The 22156-nt window shown below is 39.5% G+C and overlaps 5 protein-coding genes across 9 annotated transcripts in view; 4 read left to right on the forward strand and 1 right to left on the reverse strand.

Moving 5' to 3' along the window:
• mthfd1l (methylenetetrahydrofolate dehydrogenase (NADP+ dependent) 1 like) overlaps positions 1 to 9137 on the reverse strand; it is a 35284-nt gene extending 26147 nt beyond the window's left edge. Inside the window, exons 1-16 of one of the 2 annotated variants that reach the window (XM_079360818.1) lie at positions 8788 to 9137; positions 7847 to 7931; positions 7494 to 7544; positions 7325 to 7378; positions 6429 to 6553; positions 5614 to 5714; positions 4419 to 4555; positions 3354 to 3444; positions 3167 to 3234; positions 2969 to 3066; positions 2632 to 2805; positions 2364 to 2500; positions 1842 to 1888; positions 1349 to 1456; positions 1040 to 1114; positions 222 to 324 (exon numbers count right to left, since the gene is read on the reverse strand). In XM_079360818.1, the coding sequence (XP_079216944.1) occupies positions 222 to 324; positions 1040 to 1114; positions 1349 to 1456; positions 1842 to 1888; positions 2364 to 2500; positions 2632 to 2805; positions 2969 to 3066; positions 3167 to 3234; positions 3354 to 3444; positions 4419 to 4555; positions 5614 to 5714; positions 6429 to 6553; positions 7325 to 7378; positions 7494 to 7544; positions 7847 to 7931; positions 8788 to 9023 (1690 nt within the window). In that variant the 5' untranslated portion in view covers positions 9024 to 9137. Of the gene's footprint in view, positions 1 to 221; positions 325 to 1039; positions 1115 to 1348; positions 1457 to 1841; positions 1889 to 2363; positions 2501 to 2631; positions 2806 to 2968; positions 3067 to 3166; positions 3235 to 3353; positions 3445 to 4418; positions 4556 to 5613; positions 5715 to 6428; positions 6554 to 7324; positions 7379 to 7493; positions 7545 to 7846; positions 7932 to 8472; positions 8604 to 8787 lie in introns of those variants that run through there. The other variant, XM_079360819.1, reaches the window with a different exon arrangement.
• Positions 1 to 22156, forward strand: part of syne1a (spectrin repeat containing, nuclear envelope 1a) — a 286238-nt gene that overhangs the window by 230107 nt on the left and 33975 nt on the right. The window lies entirely within an intron of this gene.
• stx11b.1 (syntaxin 11b, tandem duplicate 1) lies at positions 9886 to 13274 on the forward strand. The gene is made up of 2 exons (XM_079360961.1): positions 9886 to 10418; positions 11426 to 13274. Exon 2 carries the CDS (start codon positions 11541 to 11543, stop codon positions 12444 to 12446), a length of 906 nt encoding a protein of 301 aa, XP_079217087.1. The 5' UTR covers positions 9886 to 10418; positions 11426 to 11540; the 3' UTR covers positions 12447 to 13274.
• On the forward strand, positions 13490 to 17201 carry LOC306834784 (syntaxin-11-like). The gene is made up of 2 exons (XM_079360974.1): positions 13490 to 13840; positions 15331 to 17201. The coding sequence occupies exon 2, from the start codon at positions 15336 to 15338 to the stop codon at positions 16236 to 16238; it is 903 nt and encodes a 300-aa protein (XP_079217100.1). The 5' UTR covers positions 13490 to 13840; positions 15331 to 15335; the 3' UTR covers positions 16239 to 17201.
• Positions 20795 to 22156, forward strand: part of utrn (utrophin) — a gene marked incomplete at its 3' end in the record, with an annotated part of 174280 nt that continues 172918 nt past the window's right edge. For 3 of the 4 annotated variants that reach the window (XM_079360729.1, XM_079360723.1, XM_079360725.1), the window contains exon 1: positions 20795 to 21236. The remainder of the gene's footprint in view (positions 21237 to 22156) is intronic. The other variant, XM_079360724.1, reaches the window with a different exon arrangement.

Here is a 22156-nt window from a genome sequence, read left to right on the forward strand (position 1 = left end):
AAACAAAGTTATACAAGGTCAACAAGTTGGTAAATCACACATTACACTCCCTGGCATTATTAATATCATCTAGGAACACCAGCAACACGGTAAAAGCTTTTTGATTTACTTTAAGCATCCATCATGTTGCAGATGAAGCAAGAAATGACATCACACATGATGAGAAGGCTAACAGAAATCCTCCTGAATACGTCACCGTGTTCCTGTACTTCAATAGATACCTCTCTGCCAGGTGATCTTGGAAGGGTCGAGGTCAAGACGTACAAAGGTGCTGACTTCCTGGGGAGTAAGTGACGCAGGATCTGATTTATTGATCCCCAGACGCTAGAATTGAAAGAAGAAAGATGATCAGTGTATTTGAAGAAGCATTACTTGGGTGCAGTTTTTGCCTCTGACACCACGTGTTTCTGTCCCTGCTGTAGTAGTAAAGCTAGATACAATAACTGAAAATACACATCCATCTCTTATTAAACATGTTTTGGCCTTAACTGATAAGCCTTTTAGATTATCCTTGCATCTTAGCAGCTCATCTTCTTCCTGTGGTGTTCCCCAAGGTTCCAATACTCTTCTCCATCTATTTGCTCTCATTGGCCACATTATTTAAAACAACGTTACATTCACTAAAATGTAGATGATATACAAAGCGTGGTTGTTTTTTTGTATTTTTTTGTATTTAGTTTTCCTGTAGGTTTTATCATGTAGTTTTCGATTTGTCTTATCTCAGATAACTACTGAGTTGACTTGTGTTTAAACCACTGGAGTTAAAGTACCTCAACATCTGCCATCTTTGTATTTTATGTGTTGGGACTGGATAATAGGCATTCATTGATGAAAACTACATTAAAACATTACTTGTACAGCAACATGTTATACACAGTATCTACTTTGTGAGGTATGAACAAACACAGGGAAGGGAAGGCTCACTGAGGTCCCCTAGTGGCCAAATGTTTCATTTCTATTAGAGCTTAACATAACCATCCTTTTAGCTGACCATGTTTGTTGACATTAAGGATTCTGGCTCTGCAGGGTTTGGACTTACTCTAAGCCTGGAGATTTGAATGGGGGAAAATCTCCTCACTCCATTCACTAAAGGGACCAGCCTGTTGAACAGGGCCTACAAAGTACACAAAAAGAAAACAATGACATTAGATCGAGTTAATTCAATTGTTCCTTGGATGAAAAACAAACTCCTTCTTGATTAGAATATATCACTCCAAATACAACAAAACTAAAGTAGTGGAAAAGAGATGCCATGGTTGTGACTGTTAAATGTAGACAGGACATTAAATGCAAGCTATACGTTGAATTGTAATTGGGTATATCTGAGTGACGACGTCACAAAAATCACCTTGTCCGACTGGGTCGCTTCATGCAGCATCCTGGCATCGATGGCTGCTGCCACCAGGTTATTGGCTGCTGTGATGGCATGAATGTCACCAGTCAAATGGAGGTTGAACTGAAGGGCAAGATAAACACAAAGAGAAGAAGAGGGGAAGGAGTTAAAAATCCTAAATAAAGAACTGTAATGTGGTGTTACACGTTGTAGGGTTATTAGACAGTCCCAGTGAAAAAAAACCCCGGTGATAAACTGTTGTGAAGGGAGAAGAAGGAGGAGTAGAGTGAAAAGGTTTCCAAGGCCTTGTGTCTGAATCTGTTGAACCAGTCCCTCTCCCTTTTCCCTCCCCTTTAGTCACAGGCAATGTTATGCCACAGCTCCAGGGGCTGTGTGTCTGTGCGTTTATGTGTTTTCTTGCAAACGAGTGCTCTTGTGAGTGCGTCTTTGGTCTTTGAAGCCTGCACGTGTCCTGCTATGGAGCACTGAGGGTGTCTGTGTTTCTTACCTCCTCCATGGGGATGACCTGGGCATACCCCCCTCCTGCAGCTCCCCCTAGGCACAGAGAAGAGGCAGCACAGTCAGATGCAGACAAACACGACAGGGACACACAAAGGAAGAAAGCTGAGCGCTGGACTCTGAGTGAACTGTTCCAGCCCAGTAAAAAAAAGGAAAGAAAAATCAAGCAGAGAATGAGACGCTAGCCTCATGCTGACAAAAATAACTTATCACACAGAGACTTGATACATGCCTAACTGCTGGTTTGGGGCGCCTGCCTCTGACCTCGTACAAATGTATTCAAGGGGAGTAAAATGAAATTTAAACCTTAATTACAAAATGATATCCACCATTTGCAACATCCCTTCAAATGTTTAGTGAAGCTGCTGTTTTAATAAAGTTCTCAGAAGAAAAGAGGTTTAAACTGATCAGATCAGATAGATGTATTCCATTAGCATTTAGTCTGGAATTAATTGGAGAGAACATCAAAATAAAATAATACAGGATTTGTCATGAAGCTTTTTTTGCCTACCTTTAACCCCAAAGGTTGGTCCCTGAGAAGGCTGTCGCAGACAGGCGAAGGAGTTCAGCTTAAGCTGGGCGGACAAAGCCTGGACCAGGCCGATGGTCACCGTGCTTTTCCCTTCACCCAGCGGGGTGGGAGTTATACTAAACATACAGGACATTTTTGATTTGACACAAGATATGCAACTTAATTATTTTGGGTCACAAATCCAAGCACTACTGTTGATATATGATAATAAAATAAGCCATCCCATAAATCATTGCATTTCACTCACCCAGCAACCAGTACATATTTCCCATCAGGCTGTGTGTTGAGGCGGTCCAAAAGTGAGAGTCGGACCTTAGCTTTGCTCCTGCCATAGGCCTCAAGCTCTTCAGGGAGAAGACCGATCTCCTCAGCCAGCTGGTCAACTGGCTTTGGAGTCTGAGCTCTGGAAATCTCTATGTCGCTGAAAACACAGAAACGAGATCAAACCTTGACTTGAGACAAATGAAATATCAAGCATCAAATATGTGAAAAATATCCCATAATGAATCATTCCCTGTATGTATTCCCCCATGTATTTGGGACAGGATACTGTGGTGACAGTCTTTATATCCCCACACATATACCTTGGCACTGGGGTGAGGGGCTGCAGTTTGAGACTGTGCAGACTCCAGGGTCGATACTGTTGGTCCTGCAACCACCGACTGCAACTGTGCACCACATTCTAGAAGACAACAAGGAGAGGTAGAGAAAACAATGTAAGAATAGAATAAAAAGAAAATGCAGTTAGTAAAAAGAGAGCTGGGACAGAAACAGAGACAAACCTGTGTTCTGTAAGCCGCTGTAAGGTATCCTAATCCAGACTTTGAAGGCATCTCAATGTCATTTTCATCTAAAAATAAAAGTTAAGATATTGACTCCATTCTGAAGGCGAGCAGCAAACAGAGGTATGATTCCTTCTTTACTGTAGATCAAATGACTGGGATGAGTGTCAAAGATATATTTAAAGACCTGCTACACAGCGGATGATGGCAGCTCCAGGTCTCACACAGCTAGATGGGACATCCATATTCCTTTTCCCTAACAGGACCACTGCATCAGGCTGGACGACATCGGGAAAAGGGAAGAAGAAGGAATCAGACACGAAGAATTTAAAACTAAAGTCAAAAAGAGGAATGAAGCAAAAAGTGTCATTTTCAAGTGTTTAGCTTTCACATCAGATTACTAACTATTTCAGCTGGTTCTATTACCTCTGATCACATCTCTTGTTTTTGGGACTCTAATGTATTTTTATTTAACTTCAATGTGATGCCTGCACTGCTGATAAGAAAATTGCTCAAATTATTTGAACAGAACACTTTGTATGGAAAAGTAAACACTGACTCCTGGTGGTTATCACAGAAAAGTACACTCAGGGCCTGAGTTACTAAAGGTTAGTGTGTCTTAAAATGTGTGCAAACTTGATAGCGTGCAGTGAGGATTGCGTTTTTCACAAAAGAGCAAAAGAACTCGTATCGTCTTATTTAGTACGTTTGCCTTAATGAACATGCATCATGAGGCGTTTCTGCCTCAGCATGCAAAATTACTGGGAGGAGAAAATGAAAAGAAGTTAAGTTAGTACACGCAATGTGATTGACCAAGCCAGGCAAAAACTGCAGTGATTATGACAGTGTCCGAATTTAACACCTTAGAAAGGAAGGTGCTAATCCAGGAGATCAGTGTTACACACTACAGGCTGCAGGTAGGAGGAGACATAGGCTCAATAAAAGAAGGCGTAAAGATCGCTTTTTACCCCCCACACGCGTTTCAAATGATCATCTGCAAAACTCCCACCAACCAAACGTGCAATTTTTTGGAGGGAACACTCAATTTAGTACTCTTTAATTGGGATCTTAGTAAAACAGGCCCATACTCTACTGCTGTATATTACTGATGCTACCAAATAATGGAATCAGAGTGGAAGATTGTGTAAAGTGTACAAGGACATCTGTAATAAAAACCTTTACCTAGAGTACTTAGGAAAAAAAACAGACTTTGAAGTGTAAATGGGGTGATGGATTAAAACGTGTAGCAAACCTTTCTCTGTAAGCTCTTGGAGCTCCAGTGACTCTTCAAAGCAACCATCCCACTTCTCTCAATCAGACACTGCAGAGCCATACTGAAGGGTCCTTCATCTCCGATCAGCAACACCGTCTTCCCATCTAAAGGAGCGCCTGGATAAAAGGTTAATGCAACTTTATCAAATCACCTCCTTAATGAAGTAAGGGCCGTGTGAGCACGTGCTAACTCATCTTTCCATTAATCACATTTCTATAAAAGAAAAACAAAACACAGTTACTGACGCTAAGATTTGGCACATGTTTAAATCTGTTAGCCATAAACCTTATCTAGCTCATACTGCTGCTATAACTGGACAACAATCAATCACATTCCACTCAGCACGACTGTTGACAGAGGACACTGGACACTGTGAACCTATGAGCAATGAACTTTGACCCCTGCCCTCCGACCTCAGGGTGGGTCTCAAATAAGCACCCATTGGAATTAAGATTCTGATGAGTCAGCTCTTTCTTCTACTTTTGCAAAAGAATCTTTACTTACAAACTAAATGTTGTGGATGTCTTTCTTACCATAAAAACATTTTGATCCAGATTTATGCAAGCGCAACATTTCAACTTAAAAAATATATTTTTCTTAAAAGCCTCATTTTAAAACGGTTGCATTGCACCACTTTCTGGTGAGAACATTTTACTGTGCTTTAATTATCAGTAAGTATAACTAAATAACTTGCATAGACCTGTTTCAGAAGTACATCATCATCAGGCCACCTCTGCAAGCGCCACTTCTTTACATCATTCCTTATTCAATCCACTGTACTGATGACTAAATATGACTTTATACGTTGGGTTCATTTGGGACATGAGGACAGAGTCAAAGGCTGTTAAACCCAGCTTCCTCCATTGAATTCATCCACGAGTCAGAGCTTGTGTGACTCATTTCAACTGATTGTCAGTGGGTTTTTTTTTATCTTATCACGCACACTGTTTATAGTCCCTTGGGTCTCATGTGTAGAAGTGTTCAGGTTTCATTACTGCCACTGCTCCCTTTATCAAGGGATTCATGTAAAGCTAGTCCTTTATCCAGCACAAGTAACAATCTAACGGTCTTAAATATACGAGCAGAAGAGTGTAAATGACTTCTTTAGTATATGGTAATTCACTTAGAGCAGCAGTTAAATGGATACCACTGATGTCCTCTACAAAGAACTCACTGTGTTTCTCCAGCAGATCCAGGACAGCGCTTGCTAAAGGGGGCACGAAGCCTTTGCTCAGGTCGCCTCGAACCAGACGGCCCATGTTCAAATCAGTTATCCTAGAACAGGACATAAACTTCATATAAATAGGACATTTCATTCATCACAATTATTGACAAACACCTATTACCAACACAAACGTTTTGTCTTTTCTTGTTTTCGTTATTGTACAGAGATCTATTATCAAACTCTAGTTGCCAGTCAGATGCCAGTTCACTTCCTGAGCACTGCCAGCAGAGTAGCCTTTAGCAAGGCATTAACCCCCCCCCCAAATCAGTGCATGTCCATAGGATTCTGATTTGCGGGATCAATACAGTGTACCTTCTTCTTCTTAAAAAATATTGTAAAGTAGTTGGCTGAAGCCTCTTTTATGTGTATTAATGATGAAGAGTCCCTTGCTGATTTTGCTGGTGATTGGCTGCTGCAGGCACACACTGTACTTTGTTCAGTCTTAATGCTGTGCATCCTTTTCTGATTGAGCCCAAATTTGCAACAGCACGCACGTTCTTCTGATTATCTCTGGTGGGAAAGAGAAACCAAACAACTGAAAACTGGCTGACTACCCCTCAAATGTGCACAGCCAGCAGATAAAGCTGTACAGTATGCTTGAAGGGAATACACATAAATGTAGATAGATAGTCTCTCTTGAACTAACAGCGTCAGAGAATCTGACAAGTTTGTGCTATTTGAAAGATATTTGCTCCTCACTGTGATGTCACGCTGAAGGAAAGAAGACCACTGAAGGCCTTTATAAGTTTGCTTGTGGTACATACCCATCTACATCCTTGTCAGGTCTGAGTGTATTCAGCACCCGGCTGGTGAAGGAAGCTGGCGGAAGGTGGAGGTAGATTCCATGCACCCGCGGGTCTTCATTCAGCTTCAACACCTCCTCTACAATCTACACGTACAAGACAAAAAGAAATGACAACACACATGTGAAATGCATGCAGAAAAAAGTTTATTTCTAAGTTTATTAACTAGACCACACGTGTTGGTAGGTGTAATGTTTATCTACGGCCAAACCCAAACTTATGTGGAGTACCTGTCGATATTTTAAAGAATCTAGTGTTGATTGAGAACAGGGAACGAGTAAACTGGTAAAAACATATTCTAAATAAACAGGTCAGTGCAACTAACAGCCTAAAATATGGACGTAATCTCAGAGGAGGGAGAGAGCGAAGAAGTCAAAAAGAAAGGTGCATTAAAGTAAAGCGGTGGATCAGAAGGGCTGCAGATGGTCCTTCAGGGCAGGAACAAGTGTTGGAAATGATTAGGTGTCAGCTAAAATGCCTGACATCCTCTTTCTCTGTAGATCAACAGTTGACTACATATGGGGAAGGAGCCAAAGCTGGGAGGTTTTACCAGAGTTTTTAATGGTAGAAAACAGTCTTCAGTGTGAAACAAACTTCAGCAGAGATTACGTTAATGTACAAATGAAAGATGAGGTATGTAACTGTGGTTTAAATGTGGCAGTAAAGCATGTATGAGCCCTGTTATCTTTATACTTCACCCAACCACCACAGTCGTCTCATACTGCACAGACAAACAGACGGGGGTGTGGTACATCATGTGCAGACTTGCAAACAATTAATGGGCAGGAAGGTTTTTTTTCTCCCTAGATTAAAACACTGAGGGAAGTATGCCTATATTATCAGTCTGTTTCACTTACTTCGTCTTCACTGCACTCCTTTGCCAGACAAATCTGAGTGAGGTTTAAGCCAATCTGTAGATACAGAGACAGGTTGAGAGTAAGCACTTTGGAATGTTTAATAGATGTGTGAGAAAAGACAAAAATGGGGAAGTTTAAACAAAGAGGCACAATAAAAAAAGGTTAATACCCTGCCGGCCATTTTCTTATTGATCTCCAACAAGCTGTCATCTTCACCGGCCTTTAAGATAAAATAAGGAGAATGACAAATACAAACACAGACCTGATAACAGAGGAACTTTTAAAAGGTCCCAGAAAAACAGATAGCCCTCGGGTTAAAGGTAAAATCAGGTAAAGCAGGTTTACACAGTCATTATCACAAAACACATTCAACCAAGGTAAATTGTCTCCACTAATTAACTACCTTTTGTTTGGATAAACATATTTAAAGCATACATTGCAAACTATACAAATGTATACATTATTATTAGTTCTTGCTGCAATACAACATTTGTAAGGTAGTGCTGCTTTTGCTTACAATACCTGTATAATGGCTAACAGTGGTTGGATAGATGGATTTCTTCTCTGAAGTGCCACCATTGCCTCCTTAGTGCTCTGAACTACTTCCCTATCAAAGAAAATAAACAGGAAAGTAATCCATTTTATATTTGTACAATAAGGACAACACAAGTGAAGTAAAAATAAAATAAGATTCAAAACATGAGATTACAAAAAGGTACATGCAATAGTGTGCGTCAAGCCTATACACAAAAAAACATCCTTGAACAGTCACAACACACTTTTAGTATGAGTATATATGTTCTTACATTTCAAAACATTAAATTGCAAAAGCGAGAAAAAAAACCCTCATTGACCATTCTACCATGCACGTGAAAGTGAGTGGGAGGGGCTTGTGTTCATGTGTAGAGTTAACACACTGACCTATATATGACCAAAAAGTAAACATTCACTAAAAAACGTCTCCTTGTTGCCATTTTTACATCTTTTTTTGTTTTAAATCAAATGTTAACAGTTATACCCTTGTATCACGTACAACACATATCAGATGCAATACACATTACGTTAAGGGAACAGGCCTGTAAGCCTTTGTGAACTAACAGGCAGAGATGCTGACGATGTTAAATGTCAAGTAACATTAAAATTAAAACCTTCAGCTCGACTCGTCCATTTTAATCTATTGTAGCACTATCCATTTTCTATTTTATTCGGGAAGCATCCTGGTAACAACAGAGACAAGTTACATCAGCTGTAAAGAGCCCCTCTGATGACACTAGGGACACGTGTAGAACGAGCTGCTAGACATCAGCAAAACGCCGACTAAACAGGAAGTAACGTGGCTAACGTTAAAAGCGAACGTAAACCACGCTCGACTGTGTTACGTTTTAGTCTTTAATCAGAAGAAGACGACAGTTATTGAGCTTTAAATGTCCGCGTTGGCTCGAACATACCAATTTCTGTCTTACCTCAAAGAACTGTCGATTTCAAGCCCATCATCCGCTTGTGACTGGTTCCCAAAGTTGACGGCTAGTTTCGGGTTGGTACCACCACCGGAGTTCGCGCTAACGGTTCGGAGGTTCAACTTGCTGTTGGCAGGACCGACCGGTACGCATCTCCGAGACAAGCCGTTGACCCGGCTTCCTGAACGGGCGGGATGTATCCGGAGACTGCCACAGGCATTACGAATTATAGAAGACTTCATGTCGCTGTATATTAATGTTCACGTTGTTCTGTGTCGTCTCTATTGGGCTAAGCTCGGCTCCCGACCTCGAGTATGGACAAGAAGAAAGTTCAGGCGGTTACAGGGATGGAGAAACGCTGTCTTCAAGGACTGTCGGAAATTCAAAAATTCAGTAGCGCTGACGCACACACGTAGACTATCGCCTCTCTCTATATATGGTTTTAATCTCCCATGCAGAAAGATATTGTGTCTATGAAACAAGCCATTTCCCTTGTTTGCCTTGTAAAAAGTGGATATCCCGCCAATTATCTTATCATCATCTCTAAGTCTAATGAGGATTATGAAAATCCTATGAGGATTTCAAAAAAATGATTATTACATGTTACGGAAAGAACAGAATATCTGCTTCATACCACAGCTTCACTTATACAATGCTGCAGCTTGTGTTAGTTTAAATAAAACACCACACAATACATATATTAAAAAAAATCTTGGAACGCTGGTTTAAAATCTATATAGTTAAAAATCCGAGGTACACTTGAAGGCAGCAGTACCGAGGAAAGAGAAGAGCAGGAGGCATGCCCGCGATAATTCAATAGTATCGAGCACGCGCCTTCACGTGTTACTTATTCACATAAAGATGGGAGAAGTATCTAAAGTATCTTTTTATTTCATGTTACTCATGTTTCCTGTTTATTTTGGAAGTATTAAGGAAATGCTATCACTGTTAAGTTGCTATCATGTATAACAAAGTGTAAGGAGAGTTTTATTTAATATCACACTGCATTGATAACTGCAGGAGTATAGTGCACTTGCCATCAGTATTACACAATAATTACATCCATTATGCAATATAAATGGATATATATATGGATGCAAAACACACACACACACACACATATATACATACTGTATGTATATACAATTCATAGTCATTGGGCGTGCCTTATTCCGTGACGTCATTTCACCTCAGCACGGGCTAGGGTTAAAAATGGCAGGTAACGCTGCAACCAAAACGTACACTATTCAAGGAACAAACAACTGTTTTGCTCCAGATGAAATAACCATTTTAAAATGTTCTTCCGGGAAAGTTCCCTGTCAAACAAAATGTCATTAACTTGGTTTACAGCAACCGCTCAGCTTGTCACAGCCAATTGACGCTCCTCGAGGCCAAACCAACCGGTCTTCATTCCTTGAGTCACTTCATAAAGTCGCACGGCGTGGCGCAATCTTTCACCCATCAAAACCTCCGTTGAATAGCCTACCAGTTTCAGCTCCAAAGATATTTGCATTCCGCATGTTTTGCCCTTTGTTTTTTCATACCACCATAGAAGTCAACCTTGGTACTGAAGGATGGTGCAGTGGTACCATTCATCCTACATTAAGGGAAAAGGTTTGATGTCTGAAGCAAAGCAGGTAAGAAGTTGTCTTTTTATATTTCGATAATTCATTAAATTAGGAAACCTTAACGACAATGTCCTGTCCTAGCACATGCTCTAACGTATTTTACGGGTCTGGGATTAAATGTGAATTAGCTATGTTGTGTTGTAGTTATGCCATACACACAATGCTTTTTTGTACGAGTTATACAAAAAGGAATTATATTGTAAAACTAAAAATCAATGTACGCATGTGTGAATATTTCAACAAAAAAAAAACGAAAACGAAGATACATATTCTATCAGCAATATGAACCATGAATTAAACCAGATATGAAATATATATATTGAAATATATCTAGACACTTTAAATATTGTTTGAGGGAAATCAAATATTTGAGTTTTTCTTAACTATTCCTATATCGGTTTTTTAAAGGGTGTTATGGTCATTTGAAGTAACAATATAGCCTACGTATGAAAGCTTAAAGAACTGAAGAGTAATCTGATCTTTGAACGTCTATCCGACTACATCTTCATATTGTGTCGTTTTAAGCCTCTGCTGATCACACAGAAAGTCTGTTATTATTTACTGGAAACAGAAAAAGACAACTGCATCAAGCAATATTTGGAAACTTTAGTCCAATATACTTTAAATGCATTTTAATTTCATAACCTGATTTCTCATGTCACATCAGAAAGGTTTTTTGTTGTTGTGATATTCCTGTATCTGGTGTACAACATTGATGCTCCAGTGAGTTTATTATTAGTCAAAATAAATGTCTTGAGAGAGACATCACAAGTTTAAAAAACAAGTTTGGTGCGGAGTAACACGTCTGACTATTCTTTGGAGAACCTGTTATGCCAGTGATGGGTGGGTAAGAGCTAAAGGAAGAAGGATTGGCTTTAACGCAGGCATGACAACTTTAAATAGAAACCGGGTGTGTTTAAACTAGCAAATTACAGGTTTGTTTTCTTTTTAGAAACTGAATTTACTCTGTGTTGTTTGTTGCAGCTGATTTAAAAAAAAATGTTTTTGTCTTTCAGGCAGGCCTTCTTCGCAGAATCATCTTTACCAATGTGGTTTAGACGTGGAAAGATTACTGGACAGAGAAAATCGTCTTGACATCAAAAACCTTCACTGTAGTTCTCAGGCCCAACCATGAGGGACAGACTGAGCAACCTGCAGGAAATGTCCAACGGCCATGTGGACATGGAGCCGATGGAGTATGCAGAGTCCACCGTCTCTGACACCTTCAGCAATGTGGACCTTCAGGATGAGCTGGCTCATGAGGCGGTCGTGTGGGACAGCAGCCCTGCTCTGGAGGAGGTCTTCTCACAGTCACAAGAGATCCACAGAGAGATCCAGCTCATCCGCTTGGATGTCAAAAGGCTGCGTGAGCAGAACTCTCGTTTAACCCAGGGCGTCACCACCATGAGCACCATCAAAAGGGACTCCAACGCTATCGGTGCTGACATAAAAGCTCGGGCGGAGGGGATTCTGTCAAGTCTGCAAAAAATGGATGGCACAGCCCACAAGCTAGAGGAAGCTCACGGTTCAAGTTCTGCCATCACACGAATATCCAGAACCCAGTATGCCGGCCTAAGCAATGGTTTCCGTGATGCCATGTTTGACTATAACGAGACTGAGATGAGCCATCGGGAGAACTGTAAAGCCCAGATTCAGAGGCAGATGGAGATAGTCGGACGAGAGGTGACAGGAGAGGAGGTCGAAGAGATGATCGAGCAAGGTCAGTGGAACATCTTTAACGACAACGTCATGTCTGAGGGTAAAACGGCTCGATCGGCTCTGTCCCAGATCGAGAAACGCCACCAAGAGCTGTTGGACCTGGAGAACAGAATCAAAGGCATCCATGAGATTTTCCTGGACGTTGCGCTGCTGGTGGAGGAGCAGGGCCCCATGATTACCTCCATCCAAACCAATGTTCAGAAAACTGATGAAGGCATACAAGATGCCCTCGTCAAGCTTCGCAAGGCCAAACGTCATGACAGTAACAACCCTTTTAAAAAGATGTTTTGCAGCTGTTTCCCATGTTACAACAACTAATGACTAAAGTACACAAATGTGGTTGTAGGGATGGCAAAATAATCTAGGTGTTATTTCCAGACAAAGACATCTGGGAAAACATCAGGACATCTAGCATTTTCTGCTCTTCTTATTGTCTTCGTGTTCATTAATGCGGCCTGTATCACAGAAAGTTTAAAACAACAAGAAAAGTTCATTTTGCTCAGGTAAAATATTTAGAATTTGTATTTAAAAAACATGAATGTCTGTTAAGTTTGTATAAAATGTCTGAGACAGGTATCTCAGATCAGAGATAATTTATGACTAACCCGAGAAAAGTTGGAATGAAGAAATGTTTTTCATTGTCTTTTAGCTTGCTGGGATATATTTCTCTATAAACACCATGAAAAGCCTGTCAGACATGTTTTCAAAACATTTGTTGAAAATAAATTGTGAAAAAAATAAATTGTGGCAGGCATACTGTACTGTCTGTCACACCAGTTCAAGACATGGGGAACACCCTTTGTAGTTAATGAGCTCAAACTTGAAATAATGATCCCCTTGATAAACAGCAGAGATGATGTTTCAGACATTGTAAACTGAATGGTTCTTGATCGAGTTGTAAATATCCTCTGTTTTACAATACATTTAAATGAGGAATTTCTTTGTGTGAAATTAATTCTGGTTGCATTCTGTGTTGACACACTTTTAATTCCCTTTGTTAGTCTGTCATGTAGATTTACACAGAAAAGGTTTTGTGATGAACACTCATCTGTTACTCCTCACTGCTCTGTGATTTGTTTCCTATGATATATATTGAAGTTGTCTGCCTTTTGTCCATGGTGTCATATATAAACATAAAGAGCTGAATTAAGATAAGCGGGTCTGTTTTATTTTCAATGAATCGAAAAATCAAGACAAATCAAAATCGAAATTAAGCAAAACTAAAGAAGAAATCGACCGCAAGTCTATGAACAAAAATCAAGAGACAGAGAGCATATTAGTACCGTTATATTTATTTATTTAACCCCACAATGTAAGGTGCAGTCCCATTCCTATTTAACCATTTCAAGCCCTTGCAACCTCGTGCACTCGATCACTTTACAGGTGACGTCAATTAAGTCAATAAGGGCTCAGAGTTTAGGGAGGACTTCGCAATTTCAGCCAATGTCTCGCGTTTCTTGAGGCGTAAATAAACTGAGCCAATCAAAAAAAGGTTCTTTACTCAAGGAGGTGTTGTGTGTTACAGTGGGAAGGTCCATGTCCTGTGCTGTCACCTGGAAAGGGGCGGCAGTCTTTCACACGTTGAGCACACAGGGAACTTCCTCATCAGATTAAAAAAAAATGTTTCTCCGGTGTCTTGAACCAAGAAAATCAGTCTGTGACAAGTTGGAAGGATCTGTTGACTTGGTTTGTTTGTGGACCCAGTTAAAAAGGTAAGACGTGGGCAACATCATTATTTTATTATATTTTATTTGTTTTCTCGGGTGTAGCAGTGGCACAGTGGAGACAAGTGATAATTAAAGGTATTCAATTAAAGCTGCACTGACAGAGCAGCTTGTAAAGAATGAAATGATACAGCTGCCATCAAGTGCATCACATGGAAGTGTTCATGACTCATTGGGTCAGCTTTAGAAATTGTTTCATGTAGTATATTCAAACTCAGGTAAGGGTTAAGATGAGTCAGCTGGCAGAGATTCAGGTGGACACCATCTTTTCAGAAGCTACATGCCACCTTTATTTGACAAAGTGAGTTTACTAAGAACTAGGTTTTAAAAAGAAAATGGTCAAACACTGTCTTCTCTGGTAAACTCGCTCTGAAAAGAAATGTCTGTTTTTAGAAGAGATAAAGTCTTCCTTGTTCCTGGTTTTAGACATTCCTTTGAGACTCCTGTTGTTCAGAGAGAAAACCAGAGAAGTGACCCGTCATTATGTGTAGCTGTATAGCAGTGGTTGCATATAGTCCTACATTAAATAAGAACCTTTGTATGTAACTATGAAAGCTATTAATTTACAGAGTTTCTACTTTCATAGGGAGCACTAGGGTATTTGTTGTAAGCTTACATCTACTGAATTAAAAAATACTTGATGTATTTGATGCTTTTCAAAGTAGTTTATCGTGTAATTTCTAGACACGGCCCAAATGATTGTGTTCCCATCGCAACCACTTCTACTCAAATGTTTTTCTTCTGTGTATGCATGTAAGTGTGTAAAGGGACTGTGACAAACAGTGATTTCAACACTTCTGGATTAGTGAAAAGAACACAGAAAATAAACATGTTAGGGGATATAGGATATTTCAACATAAAACAGCTCATCAGTTCTCATTTGACCAGCTAATCTAAGCAATAATTATTTCCCTGCTAACATTGCTGTTTGATAGTCAAATAATATAATAGCCTGGCAAACAAAAATGTTAGCTTACCTACATTTAGTTAGTGAACATACTGGTTTGAGCAAAGGGGGGGGGGGAGTTGCTGCTTTATATGGTCAAAGTAAATTCAACATGTACGCATGTAAGTGCTTTTAGAAAACAGAGGAAACTAGAAAAAAATACTAAAAGGCCTTTATTATAATGGCTAAATTATTTAAAAGACAAATATGCTTGGACCATTGAGGTCTTAATCAGGTCAGCAAATAAACCTGATCTATCTAGCCATTAGCTGTTTGCATCCAATATCCAATATTTTCCACTCTTGATATTCAATTGCATTGTACTTAAGCAAAGGGACTGCTGAATATAAGCTGTTTGGCTAACACAGGCATCATATATTTGTTTGAATATCAGTTTATGTACATTGTCCATTTACAATTCTCTAAATGCATTTGATTTGTAAACCTGGTAGGCAGCACTATAACAATACTTTTAAGGAAAATTCCAGCTGTTTGAAAATGGTGAATAACCACCATCTTGTTTTACCCTCAGGCAGGATGCGGGACATGCTGGAAAGGCTGCAGACCATCAGTGAGGAGCAGGAGGACTTTGATCCAGATTTTTTTGGACCAGAGTACGATGTGGACAAGGTGACTCTGTCTCAAGAGGCAGTTGTGTTTGAGAACACCTCAACTATTGACACAATCCTAGAGGAGGCCCACACAATACGCAACAAGATCTCCATGCTGCAATTAAAGGTAGATCATCTGCGCACACAAAATGAGCGTTTTGGCACATCTGTTCGGCGGCTCACCCTCCTCAAAAAAGACTCGGACACCATTGCCAGAGGTATCCAGCAAAGTGGGGAGGCCCTGTACATTCGCCTTCAGGCCCTGGGCAAAGCGACCGCCCAGCTTGAGGAGAAAGATGGTCCATATTCTGCTGTGAGTCGCATTGCCCGAGTTCAGTACGACACGTTGAGCCGTGCTTTCCATGCTGCTATGAGTGACTACAATGAGGCAGAGGAGATGCAAAGGAGTACATGTCGAGGGAGGATCCAGAGGCAGGCCTCCATACTAGGGAGAGAAATCACTGATCAGCAGCTTGATGTGATGGTGGACAAAGGAGGGGAAGGGTGGACTGAGCTGTCCCAGAGTCTGCAGACACAAGGTGCACGCACGTCCCGCATGGCTCTGTGTGAGATCAAAGGGAGGCACAAGGAGCTGGTTGAGCTCGAGGTCAGGCTGAAGCAGGTCCATGAACTGTTCCTGGACATGGCCATACTGGTGGAGGAGCAGGGGTCCATGATCAATAACATTGAGTCTCATGTGTGTGCCACTGAAGAATATACTGAAAAAACTAATGTCCAAATAAAGAAGGCCCTACAGTACAAGAGGAAAAATCCTTTTCTGCAATGTTGTCCCTGTCTACCATGTTGGAGACACAACCAACATTTTTAGGCCATGTTTTTGGGGTCATTTAAAAAATTTTAAGGATAAAAAATTAAAAAAAATATGAACCAGTTTGCTAAACACATGGACATCTTAGAGAAAAGTTGAACAAAAACGTTTTTACTTTAATTACACACTTCACAGACAATCAGCTTAACTTTAAAACTAACAGCTTTGGCCTATACATGTTGTTTTGATTGAAGTTATTCCAATTTTTGGTGCGAGTGTATAAAATAAGTTTGTATTTTTAAAAAGGAAGTTATTTTAATTTGACAATAAATTCTGCAGTAGCTAATTAAAAATGTGTTTCCTTTTTAAAAACCCCACATGAGTCATGGGTTTCAATGAGTTATTGTTAGGGTCCCAATGCGATCACACTTTGAATAGAAACAGATCTCTTTTGGAGGACAGTCATGAAACACCATTTGGGCTGAACAAGAGGTACAAATATTGAGACGCCATAGCTATAAAGCGTTGACCAAAGAGTGTTGAAAAGAGACAAATCAGCAGGCTTCTCCAGATTCCTATTTGAGTCACAAGCTATTCAAAGAAAATCATGCACAAATCATAACTGATCATCTTTTCCCACAAGTTGAGCAGTTTTGAAAAAAGAGATTTAATCATAAGCTGTTTGAGGTGCCCTGTTCATTGTGTGGTCCCATAGCCAACTCATGCTGACAAATGGTCCAATGGTTTGTTGAGTTTTGGCTTCAGTATGTTAACTTGGTTGTATAGAAAAGTTTATTTTGCTGAAATATGATAAACCAATAATCTTAAGCAATTGTTGTCATAGCCAAATGTTGCCTGCTTGAGACTTTGGCACAAAATGGTTTGAATAAATATTCATTTGTAGTACTTTATGTGGCGTTGTGTAATATTTACAGTCTGCAGGTGTATGGTACTTTTATTTGAGTGCTGAAACTTCAGGCATCAACTCAATAAAGACATTTAAACTTCTGCTTATTATGCAAACATGTTTCACTGTTATATTTAAACATTGTGTCACTTTGAAGAAAGAGTTCCCTAGTAATGATTATTAACATATCGTGACTTTGAGGGGGAAACAAACTGTTTCCTTCTATAACAAAAATAAAAAGAAGTTGAAGAAGAGAAGACTACTGTCATGTCAGTGCCCCCTTCAGACAAGCACAGGAGCGACCAGGATCAGGGTTTCACTATGTCCGAGTCTTTCTCCGAAACTTCTGCGCGGATATTTAGGCTAAATAACTTCAAAGGGCCATGTTTGTTTTATATACGTTTAGCTTTTTCTCTGCGTTAATACCTTAAAGTCAAAAGAGGTGACCCAAGTAGTTAAATTCGGACTGTGTGTCGTATCACTTCAGTGTGACTGAAGCTGTGCAGAGCAGCAAGCCCGCACTCGTGCTATAAGTAGAACATGCTAACACTGTTAGCTGCTCTGTCTTCTTGTTAGTTCGGGTTAAAAAGTAAAGTTTTTTTTCCGCGCTAACAATAATAGTAGAACGGGTTTCACACGAGACACCCAGTTAAAGTTGTTACATGCTCGTGTTGCATTGTGTGGTGTAAAATAAAGTAGTTGCGGCGTTATATGTTTTAAACTGCTTTACCTTGCCTTACATGCACGACATTAGCATGTTCGCTCCGGTCTGTAGCTCTACACGTTAGCTATTTGCTAACACTGCACCCATAGACGTTGTATGTATAGTAATGTAACAAATATTTGAAATCAGATTTATATACACATTCATTTATCGATGGCCGAGATTGCGGATCTAGGTATATTCACCAGGATGGCCGAGTGGTTAAGGCGTTGGACTTAAGATCCAATGGACATATGTCCGCGTGGGTTCGAACCCCACTCCTGGTAAATCTTTTAACGGTGTCAATATTACCTGAAGTCTTCAACGTTAAACAACCAAATGCCGTCATCGGTAAAGAATTTCTCCAAATCATGACACATTACACTTCGAAATAAACACACAGGCTACAGTAATATGCGTGAAACTACATAATTAATGTCTTACACATAACTACTTTATGGTAAATCACATAGGCCTATATTTGTTCTCCTTCCTGCACAGGTTATGTACATTTTCTTTATGTAAGTATGGGTCTATTGTTTAATTGCACAGGTTTAATTTGTAATTTGTCTAATCTTAGCAATATAGGGGGGCTTGTTTCGGGTTTAGGAGGGGGGGGACAGCAGTTGTTTAATGTTCACTGTTTATTGTAACTGTCTGTCTGTCTAAACCATAGACTGTAAAAATAAACACTGTTATAATAATTGAATATACTTTTAAAAGCAATGATTTTAAATTCATCCTCGTATCATTTTCTTTCTAAATTAACTTCTAAAGTCTTCTCTGAATTTAGTAATGACGGTGAATGATATCAGCACTCAAACACTGAAGATCAATTTAGAGCGTAATATTATAGTCTGATAATGAAGGTGTTTAAAGATATTTTCCTGCTGACCCACTAGAGTTAAAGTATCGATACAGTTCGCACATTTGCAGACTATACCTATAATAATAACTCCGGTGGTCAATTTGAACGAGTCTGACAGAGAATATTGTTGGAAGATTAAGTAACATTTACAACCAGGTCTTTGTTAGATTAAATACAATTTGTTCACAATTTCTTATTTTTTTATTTTTTTATTAAACATAAAAAGCTTTTGACATCCGTCGTTTTAAGTCGTTATTGTTAAATGAAGCCTTAGGGTTAAATGTGATCTTTTTTTTTTTTTTTTTTAAACAAACGTTTACACAATCTGGACACCAGAGGGCGCTCTAAGACATTCTTGCAGGCTCCTGGCTGAAGTCCAAGACAAGGCCACTGCATATAGAGACTTAACAATTTCGCACCTATAATTTCACTGCAAGGGCGATGTCTTTGGATTCATGTTTACCCATTCATCATCCTATGCAACAAGAAAACCTTCACAAATATAGCTGCTGCTCATTGAAAAGAAGTCTTGAAAAACACCGTGAAAACAAATTACTGATACTGAACATAAAAGTCATTTCCTGCAGCCTTGTTAGTTAAAATGTCCTTGTTTTAAAAGTGTAAACATGTCAGTGGGCATTCATCTTCTCACCTCCATCTTTATCCACAAACATACATTTGCTGTACCTTGAAAGGTGGCCGGAGAGAGCACTAATATATGAAATCGAACCTCTTCTCTGAGCTCCATCCACAAAAGAGCCTTGAAAACTGAGAAGAAGGAGGGAGAAAGACGGAAGGCTTACAATGATGATAAACGTATCTGCATACCCAACGCCTCAGAGGCTTTTTCTAATGGGCTAATCTATTATTCAGTCCTTCAGGTATACTGGAAAAGTGGTTGCTAATCTGGCCAAAACTTTTTTTTTTTGGTTGCTATTAGCATTTTATGTATGGAAGATATTAATTGACAACAGAATATTATTATGTTTTAATTGGTATGGTGTAAATAATTATTTCTAAAAATACAAATACAGAGGATTTATTTGTAGTCGTATTGTGTAATGTGAGAATTTGTGATACAGCATTACTGTTATAAGTAAGAAAACCAAGGAGATGAAATATGAAATGAAGATGCATTTGTACAGTCCTTTGAAATAGGATGTATGCGTCAGTTATTGTATTTGTTGTATATGTAAGCTACCTTGTACCCTACACAGATCAAGAAAAAGTTTCATTGTAAACGATTAAACCACCAAAACTATTTATAATTTGACCTGACCTGACCTGCCAGAGCATGTTAATGTAACTTACATGATAATTGATCACAGGATATTTTTATACATAATAAAACACTGTTAGAGTACATTTCTATGCATTGACACAGCAATATTCTGACTATGTTTTGATCTATGTATTTATTATATTATCATTATATTACAGAACAGGGCAAATTTCTTTTATCCTATGGCTTTATATTAGTAATCTATCTTTGGTGCCTTTTAGTGGAAATTGTGAAACCTTTGGCTCAGTAAACATTCCAGTTGTTATTCCACACTATTCTTGTAAAGCTCCGTTTTCCAGTGGGAATCGCTGGTGTTGCTGGTGTGACGTCACGTGACGCCCACAGCGCCATGTTTCCATTTCAGTGTCAGGAAAACTTTTAGCCAGAGGGGGGAAAAGAAAAACTCAAGACCCCTGTCAAGTCTTTAACAGCACACACGATGTTTCCGTTGAGAACCAACAAAATAAAAGCTTGAAAAGTAATGTACGGTCTGGCTCTCCTAAAAATAATGACACAAAGGAAGCGTGAGGGATTTTGGCAACAAATGTGAACATCTTTTGAGAGGATTCTCGTCTTAGTCCTGCAGTTCATGTCAATAAAGGTCAATTTGGATAAGCCGGGCAACTGTTTTATCTTTGTCTAGTTTTAGTTTAGTTTTGTCATAAACTGACAAGTGCGATTAATGTTTACTTTTATGTAACGCCAAGAGGTCAAGTCAAAGTAAGTGAGAGCAATTTCAAGGTGTAACTTCGCAGTAGTTGCCTTAGTTTCATCGTATTTTCAGACTTTTACTTTGAAGGAGCCAGACTAGTCTACTACTTCCTTGTTTTAGCGCAGCTAACTGCGTCCAGCTTCACGTTGGCGTGAGCAGCAGGGAGAAAGAGTGAAGTAAGCAACAGGGAACAAAGTTGTGGGACCTGAGTCCACGGCACTGCGGTGTTTCACCCGTGAAATGTAATAACCATCTCTCCGTTTCCGTGAGAGACAACCGGTCATTTGCTTAAAAGGACTCCGGTAGTTATTCTTTGTCCTGTGTTGGAAAAAGGCGTCTTTTCAGGCTTTTATTTTGGAGCACATTTTGGAGACTGGATGCGCTGGAGGACGAGTCTCTTTACTTAGGTAGTTTGTTCAGAAGAGTGGCTTGTACCTTGAAGAAAATGCCGTAAAGTAACTGGATTGACTTTGATTGACTTTGAAAATACATTTTGCTTGTATTTGCACACCCACACACCCACTGCACGTTTTTGTGGGACTTGTTTTGAGGGAGCTCGTCCCCTGACTCCACGGTGACAGCAGAGGTAAGTGTGCTGGAGCTGGACCCCAAGAAACAAACCTTAAACCTGTAATGTTCACCTTCATCGAGTAAACGGAATATAACTTTTCACTCTCAAGTGCAAAGTCAGACGCTGGCTGTAATGTAACCTTTCACAGTGGTTAAAACGGTGAAAGAAGCCTGCTGTGTTAAGTAGAGCACAGCTGGCTCTTGGTGTGCGTTAACCAGACTTTCCTGCTTGATGAAAAAAAAGTGTGCAAGCTTTAAATACCTCAGTCCTATCCGAGAGATAAAACATTAACTACACTAAGGCTACACTTGAGTTAAATCCTAAAAGTGTGTGCTTAGTGCCAGTATTGCTTCTCTAAAACATAAAAACTCTATTTTAATTAGACGAGCCCTTGTTGAATGGACAGAACTTAAATTGTGCAAATACAGACATGACAGCCTCAAAGTCTTTCTTCAGTTGTTTTTCTTTACTTGTCAAGACTATAGGCTACTCCTCTAACACAGAGAGGAACTGAAATTGTCAGTAAAACAGATTTGAGTGTGTCTTTTTCTTTTCCTTCAGTTTACAGATGTTATTTTTGGATATTGCATCATCTGTTAAGAAGTGTAACTCACCATGCACTGTGCTGATAAAACAGCACACTGTAAACTCCTTTCATGGTAAAACAAAAAGAAGAAGCAAAAAAAAAAAAGCTGACTATTTCTGGCAGTGGACATGCTTGTGAATTTAATGAAAGGATACCCTGAATTTAAAACAGACCATATTGTCCAAGTATGATCCCTACACTTATCAGGCAAAGCTGCAACAAGACTCGTAGAAATAACCAGAGCCAAGTGAACTGGGGACAAGTTAAACATTTGGAGATTAGGAGAGATGGTATTTTATTTCCAAACTACAAGTTGAGCAGACAGAACATCACAGCAACATTTCAAAAT

This window comes from Symphodus melops, assembly GCF_947650265.1.
Source record: "Symphodus melops genome assembly, chromosome: 1".
NCBI lineage: Eukaryota > Metazoa > Chordata > Actinopteri > Labriformes > Labridae > Symphodus > Symphodus melops.